At 39.7% G+C, this 19,665-nt stretch overlaps 1 protein-coding gene across 4 annotated transcripts in view; it reads left to right on the top strand.

The window, feature by feature from the left end:
• Positions 1 to 19,665, top strand: part of RAPGEF4 (Rap guanine nucleotide exchange factor 4) — a 145,718-nt gene that overhangs the window by 112,294 nt on the left and 13,759 nt on the right. For all 4 annotated transcript variants that reach the window (XM_015635212.3, XM_015635211.3, XM_015635213.3 and 1 more), the window contains 9 exons: positions 3,288 to 3,438; positions 4,645 to 4,733; positions 5,168 to 5,198; positions 5,436 to 5,514; positions 6,680 to 6,826; positions 7,980 to 8,077; positions 11,034 to 11,159; positions 11,613 to 11,791; positions 18,252 to 18,342. In XM_015635212.3, coding sequence (XP_015490698.1) covers positions 3,288 to 3,438; positions 4,645 to 4,733; positions 5,168 to 5,198; positions 5,436 to 5,514; positions 6,680 to 6,826; positions 7,980 to 8,077; positions 11,034 to 11,159; positions 11,613 to 11,791; positions 18,252 to 18,342 — 991 coding nt within the window. The remainder of the gene's footprint in view (positions 1 to 3,287; positions 3,439 to 4,644; positions 4,734 to 5,167; positions 5,199 to 5,435; positions 5,515 to 6,679; positions 6,827 to 7,979; positions 8,078 to 11,033; positions 11,160 to 11,612; positions 11,792 to 18,251; positions 18,343 to 19,665) is intronic.

Here is a 19,665-nt window from a genome sequence, read left to right as displayed (position 1 = left end):
GGGGAAGAAAGGGCAGCACTTTTTAATGTTTGGGAGTCTTTGTCCTGATTCATTTAGCTTATATTATTCAGTCAGCCCATTTGAGATTCAGGCTTCTCCATCCTCAGTTATAATTGAATACCTCTATCCAGTAATTGGGAAAATCAGTCCCATAAGCAAAATGTACCTCATTCTTTATAGGGGAAAAGCTTTTCTGGTAGTCCAAGTTAAGGATAATCACACTTAAGGATAAATATTCACTTGTGATGAAATCTGTTCTTGAGAGGATGCTAAGACCATCTTCTTAAGTGGGTCATGGCAAGCATCATGTTAATTCTTTTCAGAGAGGAGGTGGAGGTAACTGGTATCCTACTGCTTTAGCGTTAGCTTTTTCCTGGAGCTGAATTATTATTTATTTGGTCCATTCTGAATATGGAAAAGCTAACTGTGCTTTGTTGATTGTACCATTCAAATTTATTGTTAGAGTTGAAAGGTTCCTAACAAAGCTCATCTTTTTGGAGCAAAATCACTCTGCAAAAGTGCTCACCAGTGCTGTGAGACTAAGGAGAGATTAGTTATGCTCAATGAGGAAATTAAAACAGAAAAAGAAGAAAGGTGATTCAGTCAGCGACTTTTTGCTTCAGCCCCCAATTTTGAATCAAAACAAGTCTATTTTCCTACACCCACTTAGGATACTATTTTAGCTGGCAGCATGCAAGTATGAGTAAAGCTAGACCACTGAAGTGCTTTCAAGCATAGTAGAGGGCATAAATTATTTGGGGTTTCACTTCTTTTACAGCAGTCATTTATAAGTTATTTTAATCCTAAAAGGAGCAGACAGGTGCACCGTTTTGTCCAAGTAACATTATTGCTTGCTGTGGATTCCACACTTATTCTGTGCTGTCCTTTGGCACACCGAGTCTATTTCAGTCATTAAAGATTATAGATCCTGAAGTATGAAAAGAATCACTGTTTTATAGGGAAGCAAAGGGAAGCAATGCTCCCCTGTCCTGGCTCAGGATATAAGTTCTGTGTGTTGAACCAATGCCCCTGTTTCCCTGTTCTTCACAGAATGGAAATGGACAAATTCTCAGAGCTACAGTGTGTCAGAGGGAGGCAGGACAAGACCCAAAAGAAAATGTGAAATAGAGCAGCAGTGCACTTGGGTTATTGCAAGTGTGTGAGCTTGTGTGCAGGGGTGCACCTTTAAGGGACCACTGTCTAAATACTTACAAAGTATAAACTCCTCTTTTGCTCTCTGTAGAGGATAGTTCTTCAGCACATTTCTCTATGAGTGTTTTGTTAACCTCCTTTACCATCATGCCACCAAAAAAGTTTGCATTCTGTTGTAGAATTACACAGCTCCTGATATAGCTGAGTCTTCCTATGCAGGGAAGAACAGTCTTGAGAATTGCTTCAATTTCTTATGCTAGAGAAAATGAAAAATATATGTATTTATTGAGCTCTAACCATATTGATGTTGATAAATATTTTGCAATTATCTGACACTTGTTGCAAGTATACATCACATTTTATTTCTAATTGCAGTCTGTAGTAAAGCTGCATCCTGAAGATCACATAAAAATGTGAGAACCCTTCATTGACTTTCCCTGTGATTATGTTAATAAAAGAGAAATCAATATAAATGAGCAGTAAAAATACAGAAAAATTACCAATGCCTGTGGAGTGCCAGTTAATAAGAAAGTAAAAATACATTAAATAATTATGGTGTTTGAAAGGTAAATATGGCATGAGAAAAATGACTCAGTAGAATGTTAAACTTGCTCCCCAAGACATTGGAGCACATAACTTACAATGAATTATTTACTTCTTATGACCTTCTGACTTACTTTCTGCCTTAATTATACTGTCATGTTCAGTTCTCTACTCATTTTAAACCTTTCCAAGTGAAATTAAAATGCAGATTTCTGAAAGTTTGTCAGTCAAATGAGCGCCCCAGTAACCCTGGTAGAATGTCAAATCTCTGCAGGGGCTTTGGGCAGCAGGATCATTTTGAAGTGTGATTTAATAGGTACTTTTCCCCATTGCATTTTATTAATAGTATTGTTAGAGAAATTTTTCTAAATGAGAAACTGAGAATAAATATCTTACATAATTTGTATTCCTCATTGATATTTTTATTTTCTAATTAGTATTTTAAAATATTTTGGTACAGCAGCTGAAAGTGCATCTTGAAAGAATGCAAGGATGCTGGACATGGCTGTGAGGAGGAGTGTCAGTATTTTTTAATGTTACATGTTACCACGTAATATGGTATATACCACGGGAATAGCTTTACTCATGACGGTCCAGAATCAGAATTCCAGTAACTAGGAAGCAAAGTTGAAGATGTAACTGCACTCATTCTGTGCTTACTTCCCACTCAGCCATCAGTTTATTTGGAAAAAAACCATTTTTTTCAGTAAGAAATAGACACACAAATTGTCATATCCTGTTTCTTCAGGGGATACTTCATTTTCACGCAGGTTAAAGGCTCAAATTATCTCCATTTATTATTCATTGTCCCTTTACTTTTTTTCTTGTTTTTTTCCTTTTGCTAAATGTTACTTTTTGTCTTTTATTTGTCTATTTTTGTAATGTTGACACTTTGTCTTTAAAAAGGTCAATGAAATGTTTCTTATATTTTCTTATTGTTCATCACAAAATAACTTACAAAATATTGTGTCCTAAATGCACTTTATTTGACATAGTGAAATTGTCTGATTTCCTCATGAGAATGAGGCTACTTCAAAATTTATTATTTTACCCTGTGTTTCTGTAGTCAGTTTAGACTATAAATGTCAAAGTCCCCCTCCCTTAACGGGACTGAGGTTCATCATGAGCTACAATAACTCGTAAAGACAAAAGGAATAACACTGGTGCTTCATTCCGGTGGTCTTCCTCACAAATGGAAAATTGGAATTGTTAGTAAACACAAAGTGACATTTTTCTTTTTCTTCAACTGTTTCCAAAGAGGATAAAGGAGAAATATCCTTCTTCAGTCTATCCATGGTTAATCCTCTTTGTTGCTCCAAGTGTCATTTCTGTTCTGTTTCCCTACAGCAACCATCTCTGTTGTGGAACTGTGATTCTTCCTGTGTTCTTCAGAAAATTCACTGTCATTTTACTTTTTAGTATGAACATGAAAAGTTTGCAAATTGTTACGCTAGTGGATGTCAGAATTTAGAAGTATATTGGAAATTATGTTTGATCACCCTAAAAGTGGTCTGTTGGAAGTCAGTTGTTTGTGAATTCGTACTGGGTTTGGTATTTTCAATCACTGAATGCTTTCCTTGACACTGTGGCACCTATCATGCCCAGCCTTCTCAGGGTACAGAGCAGGAGAAAATGGATTATGCCCTCAACAATAAAAGGCGAGTCATTCGACTGGTTCTGCAGTGGGCTGCTTTATATGGAGATTTACTGCAAGAAGATGAAGCAGCAATGGCCTTTTTGGAGGTATAAAGGAATCATTGTATCACTGAAGTGGAAGAGGTCATTTCAAAGTGAGAAGTTTATTTCAGTTTATAACTGTTTTCTCAGGTTTGGCTGCAGACAAAAAAGGCACCACAGCAATGTTTGAACCATTGCCAGCCTTTGGACCTCTGAAAATAGTGTTGCAGATCCCTTTCAAAGCACTGCATGGGTAGCTTGCATTATAGCAGTAGCTGAATTTGCTTTTTCTAGTATTTTCTTGTGAATGCTTATGGGGCTCTACAGGTTGAAGTGGAGGCCTGTTTATGCCTGCCTGAGATGTGCCAGGAAGGAGCTGGAGGGCTGCCACTCTAGAGAACCAAAAGTCCTTCCCATTTGAATGAAAGCTGTACTGCAGCTGTTGGAACTCAAGATCTTTGTCATCAGAACCGTTGTAAATTCTTTGTGGTAGCTGCCATATCCTTGGATTTCTAAGATAAGAATGCACTGCCAATGTCATGTTAAATGATTGTAATTGCCATTCTTATTATATATTGTGTTTATGGAACAGAATCAGTAACATAACTGCCCATATGTTTCTAGCTGAATGAAAGTTCTTGTCCTGAAGAGCTTAAAATGGATTCTAAGATTTAGCAGAGGGGAATAGAAAGGGTAGACGCCCCACGAGCCCACATGGGGAAGGTTTTCAGGCTTTGGAGATCACATAGTCTTTCTTTAGTCCAGAAATTAAAGAACAATCACTAGTTGCAAGCACAAGATCCTTCTTTGGGACTGTTTTATGTAGATATAACAGGAAGAGGTTTGAGCAGGGTTTAAAGGCAGGTGAAACTGTAGTGGATTAGAGTAGCTGCGAGTCAGTGACTGAGGAGCAAATGAAGCACTGAAGACTACAACAGCAATGAATAAAAAACCCTATCCTGCTAGATTATTTGAGGATTTTTTTAGTCTTTATCTTTGACAGTGTGAAAATGCAGGTTTTACACATGCAGTCAGTGGTTACAGAGTGAGCTAAGGAGCCTCATCAGGCTTCCCTTCTGCATGTATAACTCTTGCTTTAAATCAGCTGGAGATAAACAAGTAGAAGTAATAGAGGGTTGGACCCAGCATGTGTTCCTCTATGCAGATTATCATTCTTTATTAAGCTATCAGATGTCATCTCATAATCCTCTCTCCTGAGTACTGCTCATTTACCCTTATAGTTATTTAAAGACTATTCTGTATCATTTACAGGAATTTTATGTATCTGTATCAGATGATACTAGAATGATTGCAGCACTAAAGGAGCAACTTCCAGAGCTAGAGAAAATTGTAAAGCAAATGTAAGCATAGTTTTTACTTCTTTCCTTCCCCTGATCTTTTTCTCAGTAAATTGATGAAGAAAATTTATTGGTTATATACATTAAAAAGCCATTTTGTGAATAACCCTCAGTTATATGAAATTGAAAGTTTGCATGCAGGCTTATTTGAATTAATGTCTATGGCCCTTTTATTGACATCGTTCTTGCAAACACCATACTTGCATACCCTCACTGAGAGATTGACAGAAGCTTGTTTCATGCTTACATGAACTTTGTATAATATTTTTTCTGCCTTGGTCATAGATTAACTGTGGTATCATCTAGGCTTCTCATATATAAATATGATTATATTGATATGCTAGTTTGATGAGTGGCCTATGTTCTATAAGCGATTTTGTACACAAAATCTTCCAGGCAATATTTAATTATACATTTTATGCTTTACCTTTTTATAGTTCTGAAGAACCTAAAGCACCACAAAAGAAGGTAAGAAAATTTATTTGTCCATCTTCTCAAGTAAAATCTTAAGCACAGCAAATTCATAAGCATCTTCTCTTTAGTAGTCATGCATATACTAAAAAACCAGATTGAGAGATAGCTTTTAATTTTGTCAAATTTTGCATTTGCTACTCTTTTTCCTGCCACTGATTGAGATGTAGTGAAGTTCATGTGTACCACATGTTTATTCTTGTATTAATGTGAATCTCGATGGTTCATTTTCAGCACAAAGTTCTTCTCCAGCTGTTCAACACAAGTGATGACAGAGCACAGAAACGCCAGCCTATCAGGGGCAGTGATGAGGGTAAGCTTCTTCTCTGCTAAGTTTTCTTGAGCTACTGATATCTATATCAATTTGTCAGTCTCAAAAAAAGGTGTGAAAACAAACGAAAGTACCTATCTAGAATTTTGAAGTCTGGCCTGAATCAAACTCTCTTTGGTTTTGCTAGCCCACTATTCTCCATCATTGGTTTGAGGTACTCCTGGTCTTTTCCCTTAGTTACTTGTGCTATCTAACACTGCTTCCTCAGAGGAAGATGTAAAACACTTTAAAATAAGGAATGAACAAAACAGAGAAGAGCCAATAAGGTAATGGCAATACAGTAAAGAGTGGAAGCTGAAGGTCATGTTTGAGCCTCTGTCTCCCCCTATGTAGTTTGAGCTAGCATGTACAGCTTTTGCTTTGCAAGGTAGGAGGGCAGATAATCATGCCACGGACCATGGACCTAGAATCTGAGAATGTAAGCACACAGCCTAAAAACCAAAATCTGCTGGTTTGCCCTATTGCTGTTGTTTGATTCTCTGAAGTGATAAAGGTAAAATTTACAGCAGTGGATCAGAATGTCATTTTCAGATTACTCTTAATACTTGCTAAGGTACTCTTAATGCTTGTTTTGTGGAACTTTATCACCTAAAACAGCTTCTTCAATATGTTTGATATTAAAGGATAGCTCTTGTTAATGAAGAGCAGTAAAAACGAGATAACAGAATTCAAGGTCATGTAGCTGAGAAAGCTGATGGCATAAACGAAACCAATAGAAGAACCATGTTTAAAGCTGGAACTAACTATATATGAACAGCAGACATCCTGCCAGTCATGCAGGACATGCTTCTGTTGTCCATGATGGTGTTTCTAGGCTTACAAAGAGGAAAACAGTTCCTGCTGCCAGGGAAATACTACCTCTTGTGTCTGTCCCGACAGGCATAACTGCTCTTTTCATATGGCTGCACCTTTCTCATTCATAGGACAGGCAGATCATTGAACACTGAAAATCCAAAATCCAAAACTCTGGAAAATCAGAGATTTCTGTATTGGAAACTGTAGAGCATCTGAGGAATGGGGAGCTATGTAGTGATTTATTATTGCTTTGTTTCATTTGTGAGAAATGGTTACTAAAGGGAAAGTAATTTGTATGGTAAATCTCTGGTTTTTGCATGTGGAATAAATGGTGCAATGTTGTTTTTTTTAGTTCTGTTTAAGGTGTACTGCATAGACCAAACCTACACCACTATCCGTGTGCCAGTGTCTTCTTCTGTGAAGGAAGTGATCAGTGCAGTAGCAGACAAGCTGGGCTCTGGAGAAGGCCTCATCATAGTAAAGATGAGTTCAGGAGGAGGTACTGTACTTACATCATCTTAAACACTCCTCAGTTATGGTCAAGCAAAATTTTTGGAAGGATTGAAAGTTCAATCAAGGTTTTATCACCATGTGCATGTTCAGCTCTCACACAAGTCCTGATTGAGAGGCAAGTCCTTTCTCTACTGCAGGCACATGGGAGACAGAAGCAGTGGAGAAGCTTGCATATCTGCATGTTACAGAGCACAGCTATTCCAATTTTCCTTCACTGTTAGACTTGTAAGAGTTTTTTAACAAAAGTAATAAAAGGTAAGCATGAATAAATTCATGCTAGACTCTGGAATTAGTACTGTCAGAAGACACTGCAGTGCAAACATTCTGGCAGTGGTTATTACCATTTTGGCTACTCTGTCTGTTTGAGCAACTTGATGCCAAACACACTGACCTGGTGTTTGCAGAGGGTCAGGGATCAGGCCCCCCCTTTAGGCTGTGGAAATGCAAGAGTAACTGGAGGGTGAATTCTGCAGGAGAATTGGTGTTGCTCAAGTGCTTTGGCTGAGTATGACTGTGGAGACACATAGAGGTAATGAGAACTGTGTTGGAAGGTATTTTTGCAAGCAGTGGTGCCTGCCAAAAATGGGTCACTCTCTGAGAACTGACACCAGGCACCTTTACTTTTTGCAGTTGAAGCAATTTTTTATTGTCAGATTTGTGGGTCACCAAGATGTGCTGGAGGAGACTCTTTTGTAAGCTACTTCATTGTCTTCTCTTCACCTGTGATGTGATGCTCTTTTAGAAATGTTGTAATGTATTTCCATCACCTCCTTGAGCAGTTACTGCCTTCCAGAGCAATTTCTATTAAGAACAGCTCTCCACATGCTTTCAGCTCAGCAATGAATGAAGGGTCTCTTTCATTGGACTTAATTTTTACAGGTAGCTTCTAGTGACAGCAGCACAGGCTTCTTCACCTGTCTGTACAGTTTGGGACTGGGATTCTGGTTCTGTAGGAGACTGGTTTGGGCTGAACTTACCACATTTCTTCAATAAAGAAGATCTTACTGTCTTCTGTGTCCTGGACATTGGGTTACTGGGAAAAATTTGTTCCCAGGAGGATAATCTGTGCATCTGGTAGATCAATCCTGCTGCAAATTCTCTCTCTGTGTAATAAATAATAATTTGTTTCATTTTTACAGAAAAGGTTGTGCTCAAGCCTCACGATGTTTCAGTGTTCACCACCCTCAGCGTTAATGGTCGGCTGTTTGCTTGCCCACGGGATCAGTTCGATTCATTGGTATGTATGTGTGCAGTGCTCAGGAGTGTCAGGGCTTTGGTTTATTTGAACACCTGGCCCTTTTTGCATTAGCCACACTTTAGATAAAAACTAGTGATAAAACATTCACAACAAAGGACTTGTCACACTGCAATAGGATGAGCCCTGAAAATTAAACAAGCTAATGTTATAATTCCCTAAAGTCCATCCATCTGGTCCACATAACAGAACTTGATCTCAGTACTCTGTCACACTGAGCATTTAGGGAGAGCTGAGTATTATCACCAAGACATGCAGTAATTCTTCATTAGAGTTATCTCCTCAAAGTCAGAGATACATCTTCTAAGATAGGTGTTACCAATTTAAGCATTCTGGAGATTTGATTCCAGCAGTAAATTCCTTAAATTTAATTTATTTCTCATCCCCGCAAAGTACTGTGTCAAAGTCTGAGGTAATTCTAAATAGAATCACAGAAAATATTCCTGGTAGAAAGACTGGTTTTTTCTTAGGTAGAATTGCTCATAAGTACTTACAGTTTATACAGTCATTCTAGTGATCTCCATGGGGTCTGCTTTTATAAGAGTTTGATTTGACTGTACTTTTTGTTCCTTTTATTTCATTAAAAACAAATGTCATTGCCAAGTCATGTCAGCATGAACTCTATTACTCCTAGCCTTGTTTCAGCCTCCTGTATGCTTTTAACAAGCCACTTAGTATGTATGCCTGATTTCTTTTATGGATATGGTAAAATCTATGCTTTGCTGCTGCTTTCAATTTAGTAACCAGGGAATGCACATCCAGCATATGTAGTTCCATGCAGAGATACCTCTTGTTCAGCTTATTAAATTCTGGTGTTCCCTTAAGGTTAATTAATCCTGCCAAGTAGATACCCTCATGGGGCATGCTACTGTTGTAAAGCAGGGGTGTTGCATCAGTACAACTGTGCTGGGTACTTATATATGGCTTTGCATTGTCTGTGTACACATAGCTTTGGCAGCAAATTGTCATGGCTTTCTGTGCCTTTTCCCTGTGCTATTTACCATGCATCAAGTACTCAAAATGCTGCAGGGAGCTCTAAGATACAGGGCTGTAATGTGCTACTTTTCATCAACTAGACTGAATTCAGTAAGAATTAAGGAAGTACATTCAGAACCTTAAAAATGGTCCTCAGCACTGCATAACAAATTACAACTCCTTATCAGCTGCATTTTTTCAAAGAGGTATAAACAATTCGAAAAATGTTACAACGTTAGCTGCCTCCCAGTTTAACTCTTTCACATTCTGGTTTCTGGCTGCTTCTTGTTTATGAACATTTATCCACATTACATTTGGCAATTCCCATGTGAAAATTGTTCTGGATGAATTTTCAAATATGCTGTTAGTTTGCATCTAAGTGCTTCTTTCCTAGCCTTGGAAAATATGTGTTTGTTATGGTAACAGCTATGTTGTGTTTATTTCCAAATGGGGGAAAAAGATATCTTTCAATCTGTAGGCAATTCCCTTTCCACAGATTTCCATGGATTTCTTATGCTGTCATAAACTAAAGAAGTTTTGTGTTTGTGCAAATGCCAATTAAAAGCGATCTGCAGTTTTATGGAAGATTAATGGCTGCCCTGGATTTTTTTTAGAGAATACTTTTCTAGTATTTTTTTAAATTATAGATGAAGCTTTTAAGGTGATAATGTTCGTGATTTATTTTAGTAATTTTTAATTCACTTGGATGATGATGATAATTGAAAGGAAAGTTCTCCCTAGGGTACAAATCAAGAATTCATACAACAATAAAGCTCCCATACACTGTGTGTTACTGAGAAAGTGATTTGCTGTATTAATCCAGTCAGACCTATTTCTGTTGCTGATATGTTACTCTTATATAAAAGGGTATTCATTTAGTAGGCTCTTTTTTATACTGCAGCATCTAAATACGACCTGTTAATCTGGCAGACTCTGGTGAGTTTGTACTGAGAAAGGAGCCCGTTGACAAACCCTTGCTCCATCACTGGGTGTTTAACAAAGGCGGTGAGGAGTTGGGAAATTCGGGTGTGAGCTCTGCCGCCCTCTCCTGGAGCAGCACCAGCGACCCGCGCGCTCACGGCCGGCTCGGTGCGCCTTTCACCCTCCGCTTGGCAAGGGGCTTGCTTGGGGGGGCTGGAATTTAGCAGTGCCCGTTCAAACACTTCACCCTAATGTGTACAACAAACTACTTCAAGTCTGACTTGATCTCAAGCCATGTTTTAAATCTCTGTTTAATACTTCAACTGTGTGTCAAATCATAGATCGCATCTCATTTATTGGGTGGCACGGAAGTGCCTTTCAGAAATGTTTTGTACTTGGTTCTTTTGCATAAGACTATGTTTATATCGTTTTAATTGGCCTAGCCAGGAATTTGCAATCATAAATTCTGCATTGAATTTGTGTACTGTCAAATAATGAGATTTATTTTTTAAGTGATCAGAATGTCTTGCAATCACTGCAGATTTCTGAAGCATGCTAGATATAATAATTCTCATCATTAGACTCAGGAATATGTAAAAGTATTTGGCTTGTCCTTGGTGGCCTAGTTATTTGTGTATGTGAAAAAGAAAACATGAAAGTTTTTTTGGAAATATCTACGCTCCTAAACAAACACACATTCTTTAGTAAGCACAACGTGTATTGTAGATTCAATTTTTAGGAAACAGTGTTAAAGATAACACACTGAGAACAGTCTGTTTTATTTCCTTACAGTGTCTCTCAAGAACTTTCAGAATTTTCCTGACTATCCTGTGCATACTGGATACTGATTTTGCACAGGGCTTCTCATTTCCTAATACCTGTCTGTGGTTAGAAGCAAATTTCAGTTTTACTATTAGAAACATGATTAGGAAGGTGATCACACTGAAAAAAAAAAATAAATTTAGAAACATTATGGAATAGAAGCATCAACCACATGATTTAGCATGTCTAAAGTATTTTTGTAATATTTTCCTGTTTGTAGGCACCATTGCCAGAACAAGAAGGACCATCTACTGGTACAATAGGAACATTTGAACTGATGAGTTCCAAAGACTTAGCACATCAGATGACAATTTATGACTGGGAGCTCTTCAACTGTGTGCACGAGGTATGAGGATCTATCTATTCAGCAGGTTAGAATCTATTCTAACTGTAATTGTACATTGCAGGTTTGTGCATTATTTCCAAAACCTTCTCTAAGCTTGATTTTCAAAAATTCTACAATAAAGCCACCTACAATTTTTGAAAGTATAAGACATTCGTAATTTTATAGGCAAAATATAAAAATAGACTTCTTCTGGACATATGCTGCTTGTTGAATTACTTTTGTTTGTTTTAAGGTATTAAGCTGTTTATATATAATCTGTAGTTATGCTTTTACTATACCTCAGCTATTGTATACTATATTTGTAACCTGAATCCTTGTCATCTGTACAGCTACAAATATAAACTGCAGAGCAAGTTTCAGGCTAGATACTTACCTGGTAATTCTGAGCCTCTTTCCTCTGTCCAAGAAACTCAGCTTCAAAAAAAAACTTCCGAACTGTTTTCTCCTTCCTAGCTGGAATTGATCTATCACACTTTTGGGAGGCACAATTTTAAAAAGACCACGGCAAATCTGGACTTGTTCTTAAGAAGATTCAATGAAATTCAGTTCTGGGTGGTCACAGAGATTTGTCTTTGCTCTCAACTCAGCAAGCGTGTTCAGCTGTTAAAGAAATACATTAAGATAGCAGCCCAGTAAGTATAAAATCACGTGGGAGCTGGAAGTGAGGTAAACCTCATATATAATCAATGTGTTTTTATTTTCTCTTTTCAGACAGCCACACAGAGTAGAGGTTAAAACATTCTGTATTGGGTAATTCTGTCCATTTTCTTATAGGGCTGTATAGAACCTTGTTAATATATATTCTTTTCTGTGCTACTCTCCATTACTTCTTGATCTGTGATCTCTTAGGGCCATGTTTCAAATTTGTGAGAAAATATATTTCAGTTCATTAGAAGAATCCTTCATTTACCCATCCATGCATTAGCAAATATTAGTATATGAATTAGTAAATATTAACAAAACTAAGCCTAATTTTCCTGAGGATGGAAATGTTCCTGGTGCTGCTCAGGACAACCATTCTCAGAATTGCCCCCAGTAGGAAAACCAAGAAGGGAGAGTAAAGAGCTGTAGCATGGAGATGATGACACTGATGCTACTTTCATTCTGTTTGGGATTTGCAGCAAGTTTGCTGATGATACAAAGTGTAGGGTCCTGCATCTGGGGAAGAGTAACCCCAAGTAGCAGCACAGGTAGGGGGCTGACCTACTAAGGAGCAGCTCTGCAGAGAGGGGACTAGGACTGTTGGTAGATGACAAGGTGACCATGAGCTGGCAGTGGGCCCTGAGAGCCAGGAGGGCCAGTGGGATCCTGGGTGCATCAGGAGGAGAGTGGCCAGCAGGTCAAGGGAGGCGTTCCTCCCCTCTATTCTGCCCTGGTGAGGCCACATCTGGAATGATGTGCCCAGTTCTGGGCTCCTCAGCACAAGAGAGACAAGCTACTGGAGAGGGTCCAGTGGAGGCCACGAAGATGATGTGGAGTCTGGAGCATCTCTCATAGGAGAGCCTGCAAGAGCAGGGCTTGTTTAGTCTAGAGAAAAGTGGACTGAGAGGAGATCTCATCCATACATTCAAATATCTTGAAGGATGATGCCAAGGGAATAGTTCTAGACCCTTTCCAGTGGTGTCTAGTGACAGGATGAGGGGCAAGGGCTTTAAACTAAAACACAGAGACTTTCACCTCAGCATGAGGAATAAATTTGTGTTGAGGGTGACAGAGCACTGGAACAGGCTGCCCAGGGAGTTAATGGAGTCTCCCTGTCTATAGGGACATTCAAAACCTACCTGGACACATTCCTATGTCACCTGGTCCAGGTGACCCTGCCTTGGCAGCGGGGTAGGTAGGACTGGATGATCTTAGAGGTCCCCTTCTACCCTAATGATTCTGTGATTCTGTGATTTTTTTCCTAATACTTTTGTTTTAAAATGTAGCATAGTAATGACTTCTTTTGTTACTGACTGCTGGGTCTGAGGTTGGATAGCAGGCATTCTTTCTGTCTTCCTTTATTCTTATCCAAATTTAAACTGGAACCTTCATGCCAGAGATGTCAGCCTTGATTCCCTAAAGTCAAGAGCAGGGTAGTGACTGACTTCAGAGGGAGCAGGGATGCCTTGCACAGGTACAGAATTTTATCATTGTTACACTCTCCCTCCCTTTCCAGCTCATGGTGTATTTATTGCATTCATTACTGTCTGAAAAACAGTTTTCTGAGGTTTGTAGTGTTTGTTTAAAGCTCTGGGCATTGTAACTAGAAGCCTTTAGGCAGTTCTACCAACAGAGATATTGTTACTTGCAGTTAAACCAAGATTTTAACTTTTTTGCATCATTAAATGGAGTTGTGTAAAGGAAGAGATTACTATTGTTACTGTGATGCTGCCCTCCTCCCAGTTAGTGACTGCACATAGCTGAAGTCTGTGTTCATATCAAAACTGGGGATCAGTGTGGTTCCTTTCTCCAGGACACCCTGCTCTGCAAGTACCAGATCCTTCTGGGAGCTACTTCGGGCCCTGTGGTTGGATTACAGTTGGTTAAAGCTGAAGATTTTAAAAATCTGGTGGCGGGCATGCAGGATCAGTTTTATATTTAGAACAGAGGACAGAATTTACCTCTTTAGTTCCTAAAAATACACACAGCACATATTTCATTATCTCCCAGCACAGGAGTGGGAAGCAGCTGCCGGCCTGGCGGGCTGTGCCCAGGAGAGGGCAGTGGCACCCGCACAGACGTCGGGGTCTTCCTAATCTCAGGCATGAAATGGGGAAATGTTGAAATGTGGTCATTAAGATACAATAGTAATTTCCACAAACACTTGAAATCAAGTATCCTAAAAATTACAGTTAAATATCTCCTTAATAAACTGCTCTAGCCTGCGAGTTCCTCGGAGTCATGGGTTTAATCTTGTGCTATTTACAACAGCCTGACAACCTCCTGTTTACTTCCATGTTTCTGGTATCACTACAATGCTAAAAATAAATAGCTAAAAGCGGTCTGCTCTGCTGGGTCCTCTTTGTCTCCTAAAAGCAGAGACATCCGAAGCACAAGATTTTCCTCTGTACAAACCAAGAGGGCAGGTTTAATTCCAGCAGCTGGAAAGGCTCTGGGAAGTTTTGCCAGGCTGCTGCCCTCTGTGCAGTGCTGCCATGGTAACAGCTGCTACACATGCACTAAAACAAACACAAAGTGCACTGAAGTTAGAGGGGAGAAAAAGCCCAGACCTTGAAGCAATATCTTTGAGGAAGTTTTGCCTGTGAAGATCCTTGAGACCTAATGAGAACTTTACCCTACCTAGAAGTACTAGACTCATTAGAAAAGTGTTCAGGGAGAACAGCTCAGTGCTGCACTATTAATCTTAGGCATGACTGGTGGTAACGAGATGCCTTGCACGTACTCATTTTCAAAGGTAACTGCCACTGAGAAGCTTTTTTCAGTTTTGTGGCTTGAGGTGCAGATACCATTGCAGAAGGCACATCATTTTGTGTCTGCCACCCCACACACCCTTGATGTGTGCTCCCAATCTGTGCAGGTAAGTACAAGGCCAAGTGCTGGCTCCAAGTGCTGTGCAAATGTGCTTTCAGCTCCAGGAGCCAGTGTCGCTTTAGCATCTGCTGGAAAAGGATGTAGAGGTTACCAGGTTCATTTCTTTTCTCCAGCTGTTGCAGGAATAAACTTTCAAACAAAGGAGAGAAGTGAACTGTATTTCCAACAGTGAGTTCTTCCCATATTAATTGTATAAGAAGGGCCTTCTGGGATGTGCTTGCACATACTCTTATAGATACCTGCAAATGCAGTTTGTGTATACTTCCTCTTTGCAAATATATCCACGGGCTACTTAGAAGCCTTCTTGTGTATCAGTGTACTCAGACACATTTATTCAGTTTTTGAAAATCATTCTTTCCATACATGTGTATATATTATAAGCCCAAGGAGCCTATGAGAAATTTCTGAAGTGTGTGTTTTTAGAGAAAATGCCAAGATGAATATGGCTGTCTAAGTACCAAGATATTTTAACCACATACACATTTGTTTTGAAGACCAGTGTGTGTGTGTGTGTGTGTATCTGCTGTTTATCCAAACAGGAAGATGTTTCTGGTACAGTCCATTCTGTGAGGCAGAGGGTCCTCTGCTCTGAGGTGACACATTGTGGTGCTTTAGAGGACCCACTTTTTGACATTTTTCATGCAGTTTATATGCAGTAGAGCCATGCAGCACTGTTTCTAGTGCCTTATGGGGTCCTTTATCTGGAATCAAACTCTTTATTGTAGACCCTGTAGAATTCACAGAATATCTGAGGTAGAACATCATGTATCTAGATGGATTTTAACTGGACTTTGTCAGGTTGTATTGCTTAACAGGGCATTTGGCAAAACATTTCCTTTTTTATATGAAGATAGATTCAAAGTAAATATTGTGGATACAGTTGCAGCTGCCTACTTTGAGCAGTAGTGCTGTATGTTGCTAATTATTTTGCCCTGCCTTAATTTATTCCTAATCCTATCATGGACTGTGGACAGATATCCCTTTATGGATTTACTTGTGCCTAGAGAAGAGGTTATCACTGACAGCCTATCCTGTCTGCTTTTCATCTTTATCTCCCCTCAGATTCACCAATGAGGCACTCTCTGACCTGGACTAGTAGATTAAGTTGGTGTAGCTTTAGCATTTCAGTTTATAATTTTTACCCTTGTTCACTGCTGCTCATATGATGTGGGAGAATTGGTATGAGCAGCTCTGCCAGAAGATCTGAGAGGGCAGCAAGCTCCCAACAGACGGAGCAGCATATGGGAGAGATGATTTATTCACATGCTCAGTGTTCACACAGTGCAGACACAAGTGAGGCCAAGTTCTAAAGGACTCACCCACTCAATACATACAAGTCTGGTAAAATGAAGGTACATAAAGAATAGAATGGTGTAGATGATGGATGATGGAGAATAGGATGATGTGGCATCCTATCAGTAGGATAGACTGATGATGTGGCATCCTATCCTATCCTATATGGCATCCAGACACTAGGATGAGATAATTGTACTAATTTTGTCTGAATCTAAAGATACCTCAGAGGAACTAAGAGCTTCAGTGATGAATAAAAAATATGAGAATCACAGATTGAATCTTGTTAATGTTTTCTTGGTAAATCACAGAGTCATAGAATAGTTTGGGTTAGAAGGGACCGTAAAGATCATCAAGTTCCAACATCCTTGACATGGGCAGGGACATCTTCCACTAGATCGGGTTGCTTAAAGCCCCATCCAACCTGGTCTTGAGTCCTTCCAGGGGCAGGGCATCCACAGCTTCTCTGGGAAGGCTGTTCAGTGTCTCGCCACATCATAGTAAAGAATTTCTCCCTAATATCTAAACCTATTCTCTTTCAGTTTAAAGCCATTCCCCCTTGTCCCGTCTCTCCATGCCTTTGTCATAAGTTCCTTTCCAGCAGTCTTGGTAGGCCCCTTTAGGTACTGGAAGGTGCCCTAAGGTCTCCTTTGGAGCTTTCTCCAGCCTGAACAATGCCAGCTCCCTGTCTTCATAGCAGAGTTTCTCCAGTTCTCTGATCGTCTTTGTGGCCCTCCTTTGCACTCACTCCAGCAGATCCATGTCCTTCATATGTTGGAGTCTCAGAGCTGAACACAGCTCTGCAGGTGGGATCTCACAAGAACACGGGGAGAGTCTCCTCCCTTGACCTGCTGGCCATGATGTTTTTGATGCAGCCCAGGACACAGTTAACTTTTGGGGCTGCAAGCACATATTATCAACTCATCCATTCTTGTCCACCAGCACCCCAAGTTTTCCCCAGGGCTGCTCTCAATCTGTTCTTCACTTAACCTTGTTTGTGCTTGGGATTGCCCTGTGTCAGGTGCAGGACTTTCCACTTGGCCTTGTTGGATTTCATGAGGTTCACACAGTCCCACCTCTCAAGCCTGTCAAAGTCCCTCTGGGTGACATCCCTTCTCTCCAGTGTGTCAACTGCACCACACAGCTTGGTGTCCTCAGCAGACCTGCTGAGGGTGCACTCAGACCCACTGTCCATGACACTGACAGAGATGTTAAACCCCAACAGTCTCAATACCAAACCCTAAGGAAAGCCACTCACAGCTGAAGAAACAGAGACTGAGGTGCTGAAATTGGATGTTGGCTTGTTGATTGTTTTCTCAACATCAGTTGAGAAAAATAAGAGATTTATTTCATCATTTGTCAAAAAATTGATTTTCTCAACATCAGCTGAGAAAAATAAGAGATTTATTTCATAAACCCAGTGAAACACAGTTTTGTGAGGTTTTGGGGGTTTTTTTGATAGGCTTTGTTCTATCTCTTCACTTCCCTATTGAGTCAGTGAGCCACTGATGCAGAGCCACCTGCACAATTGCGTTGACTATGGCCATCAGATTGCATCTATTCCTATATATGGCATGTTGGGTCTTCCAGAGTACTCAATTACATGTTCCAATTGTTCCTGACTGATTGCAAAATCCTTGAGTGTGACCTGGAGCTCCTTTTGCCCAGGACCTCTTCAATGATGCTGGTAACAAATGTCAGTTCTTTTCCTAGAAGTTCCAGAATCTATAAGTAATAGGAATCCTATACTGCAGGAGAGGTCACTGGCATGGAGCATCTCTAGACAGCTGGTCTTCTCCCTTTAAAAAGAGGGTCCTGTGGACCTGTAATCTGCAATGAAGATTGCCCAAGGAGGCAATTCAAGCATTCATTAGCTGTTCAGAAGCTGTCAGCAAGTTCTGCAGCAAATGAGGTTATAAACAGTTGTTTACACTGTTTGTGGTATCCTTTGGGACTGAATTGAGCCCAGTTTCAGGACTGTGTTTCTGGGTGGGGAATTGCTACAAAGACTGGAAGTCCTTGTAGAAGCCAGCACCTGGTGAAGTAAATGAAGGGAGGTCCTTTTAGGAGGGAAGGGAAAGAAGGCTCCAGAATGTGGTGGAGTGCTGACACATTGGTGAAGAGGTGTCTGCAGGCATGCTGGCCAGGACTGCCTAAATTCAGTCACTTTTAAGCTAGATGCCTGGGTTCAGCTCTTTTAAGGTTGTCATAAGTGCTGTTCTGACTGATAATATACAACTTAAAACCTGGCTTTTTATGTTTCAGCTGTAAAGAATACAAAAATCTGAATTCCTTTTTTGCTATTATTATGGGACTGAGTAATGTTGCTGTGAGCCGTCTCTCATTAACGTGGGAGGTAAGTCTTTTCTAAAGCCCCATTCCAGGAAACTTGATGGGGACTTCTGCTTTCAGTTAGCAAAAATGTGAATTGGGTCTTTATTAGACTATTATCTATTTATTAGATATTTACTAATTATTATTTATTATACTATCTATTTATTAGACTAGATCTACTAATTCAGCTCCTGGCCATAAGCCTCAGCTAAGGCTGACAGTATTTATTAGTAAGGCAGTATACTACACCCATGGACGGGCTGAATACTTCCAGGAGTTAACAAGGGTGACAACAGTGGCTCCTGTTGCTGAGCTAAACTGCCCAACAGGATGAGCAAGCTAGCCTCTTAGATCACCCCATCCTCTGTGTGCCTTAACTTTACTGGTGGTTCAGTGAGATCACTCCACTGATAATTCTCTTAAATTCATTCTCAGTTTATACATATTATTTTCTGATCTCCACAGGGACTCTGTTGCCTTGTTAAAATGTGGGTTTTTCCTAATCAGTTCTGGTTTTCTCTCTGACATGGATTTCCATGCTTATTGTCAGTCTGGTCTTCATTCTCAGAGCTTCTGCCTTTTTCTGTGGCTTTGCTCTTTTGTTTATGTGTGTAAGGGTGCAGAACAATGAGAACATACTGGTTATCAAAAGCAGTATAGATTTAAATGTTCATGTATTTTGTTCATTAGAAATTAAAAATAATTAGCATGAGGAGGTTATGGATGCAACTGAGAGCAAAATTTAAACACCTTTAAAATTGTGCTCAGAAACGGGAGATGAGGCTAACACATCTGAGAGTACACCAGTGCCATTTTCAAAAGTACATGTATCATATACAATCAGTGCTACAGGCAAAGATTTTCAGTTTCTTAAAATAATGACCCTTCATTTGTGGCTGCTGAGAGGAGCTGGGAGAGCTGAGACAGTACAGGACTAGAGAGAAAGGAGTTGTATATATATACTACATACAGCAATGTGGAATGGGCACCAGCTCTGAGCTGGGGTGGTGCAGATAATTTGTATGTGCAGAGGATTAACTTGAGATCAAGGAAATGTTACCACACTATGATTCTGTAGAGCATTTGGTTTATCAAGAGAATTTCTGCAATCTGATTTTTAGACAGATATATACAGAAAATACCTAAAGACAGACATACCGAGACCTGGTTTTTTTTTTCTATATTATCATGCATTTACATTAGTTGCATACAGAAATTAGATATTTGCAGGTGCAAATGTCCAATTATACCACTTACTTCACAAATACCTAATCTGCATGCATATGCAAACTAGGCACACAGTTGTTGACACACATCATTAAAAATTAGGCCCTTGCTGTGGCAC

This window comes from Parus major, chromosome 7 (assembly GCF_001522545.3).
Source record: "Parus major isolate Abel chromosome 7, Parus_major1.1, whole genome shotgun sequence".
In the NCBI taxonomy this organism is placed as follows: Eukaryota; Metazoa; Chordata; class Aves; order Passeriformes; family Paridae; genus Parus; species Parus major.
The sequence above is the reverse complement of the archived record's forward strand: the minus strand, read 5'-3'. Positions and strand labels throughout refer to the sequence as shown.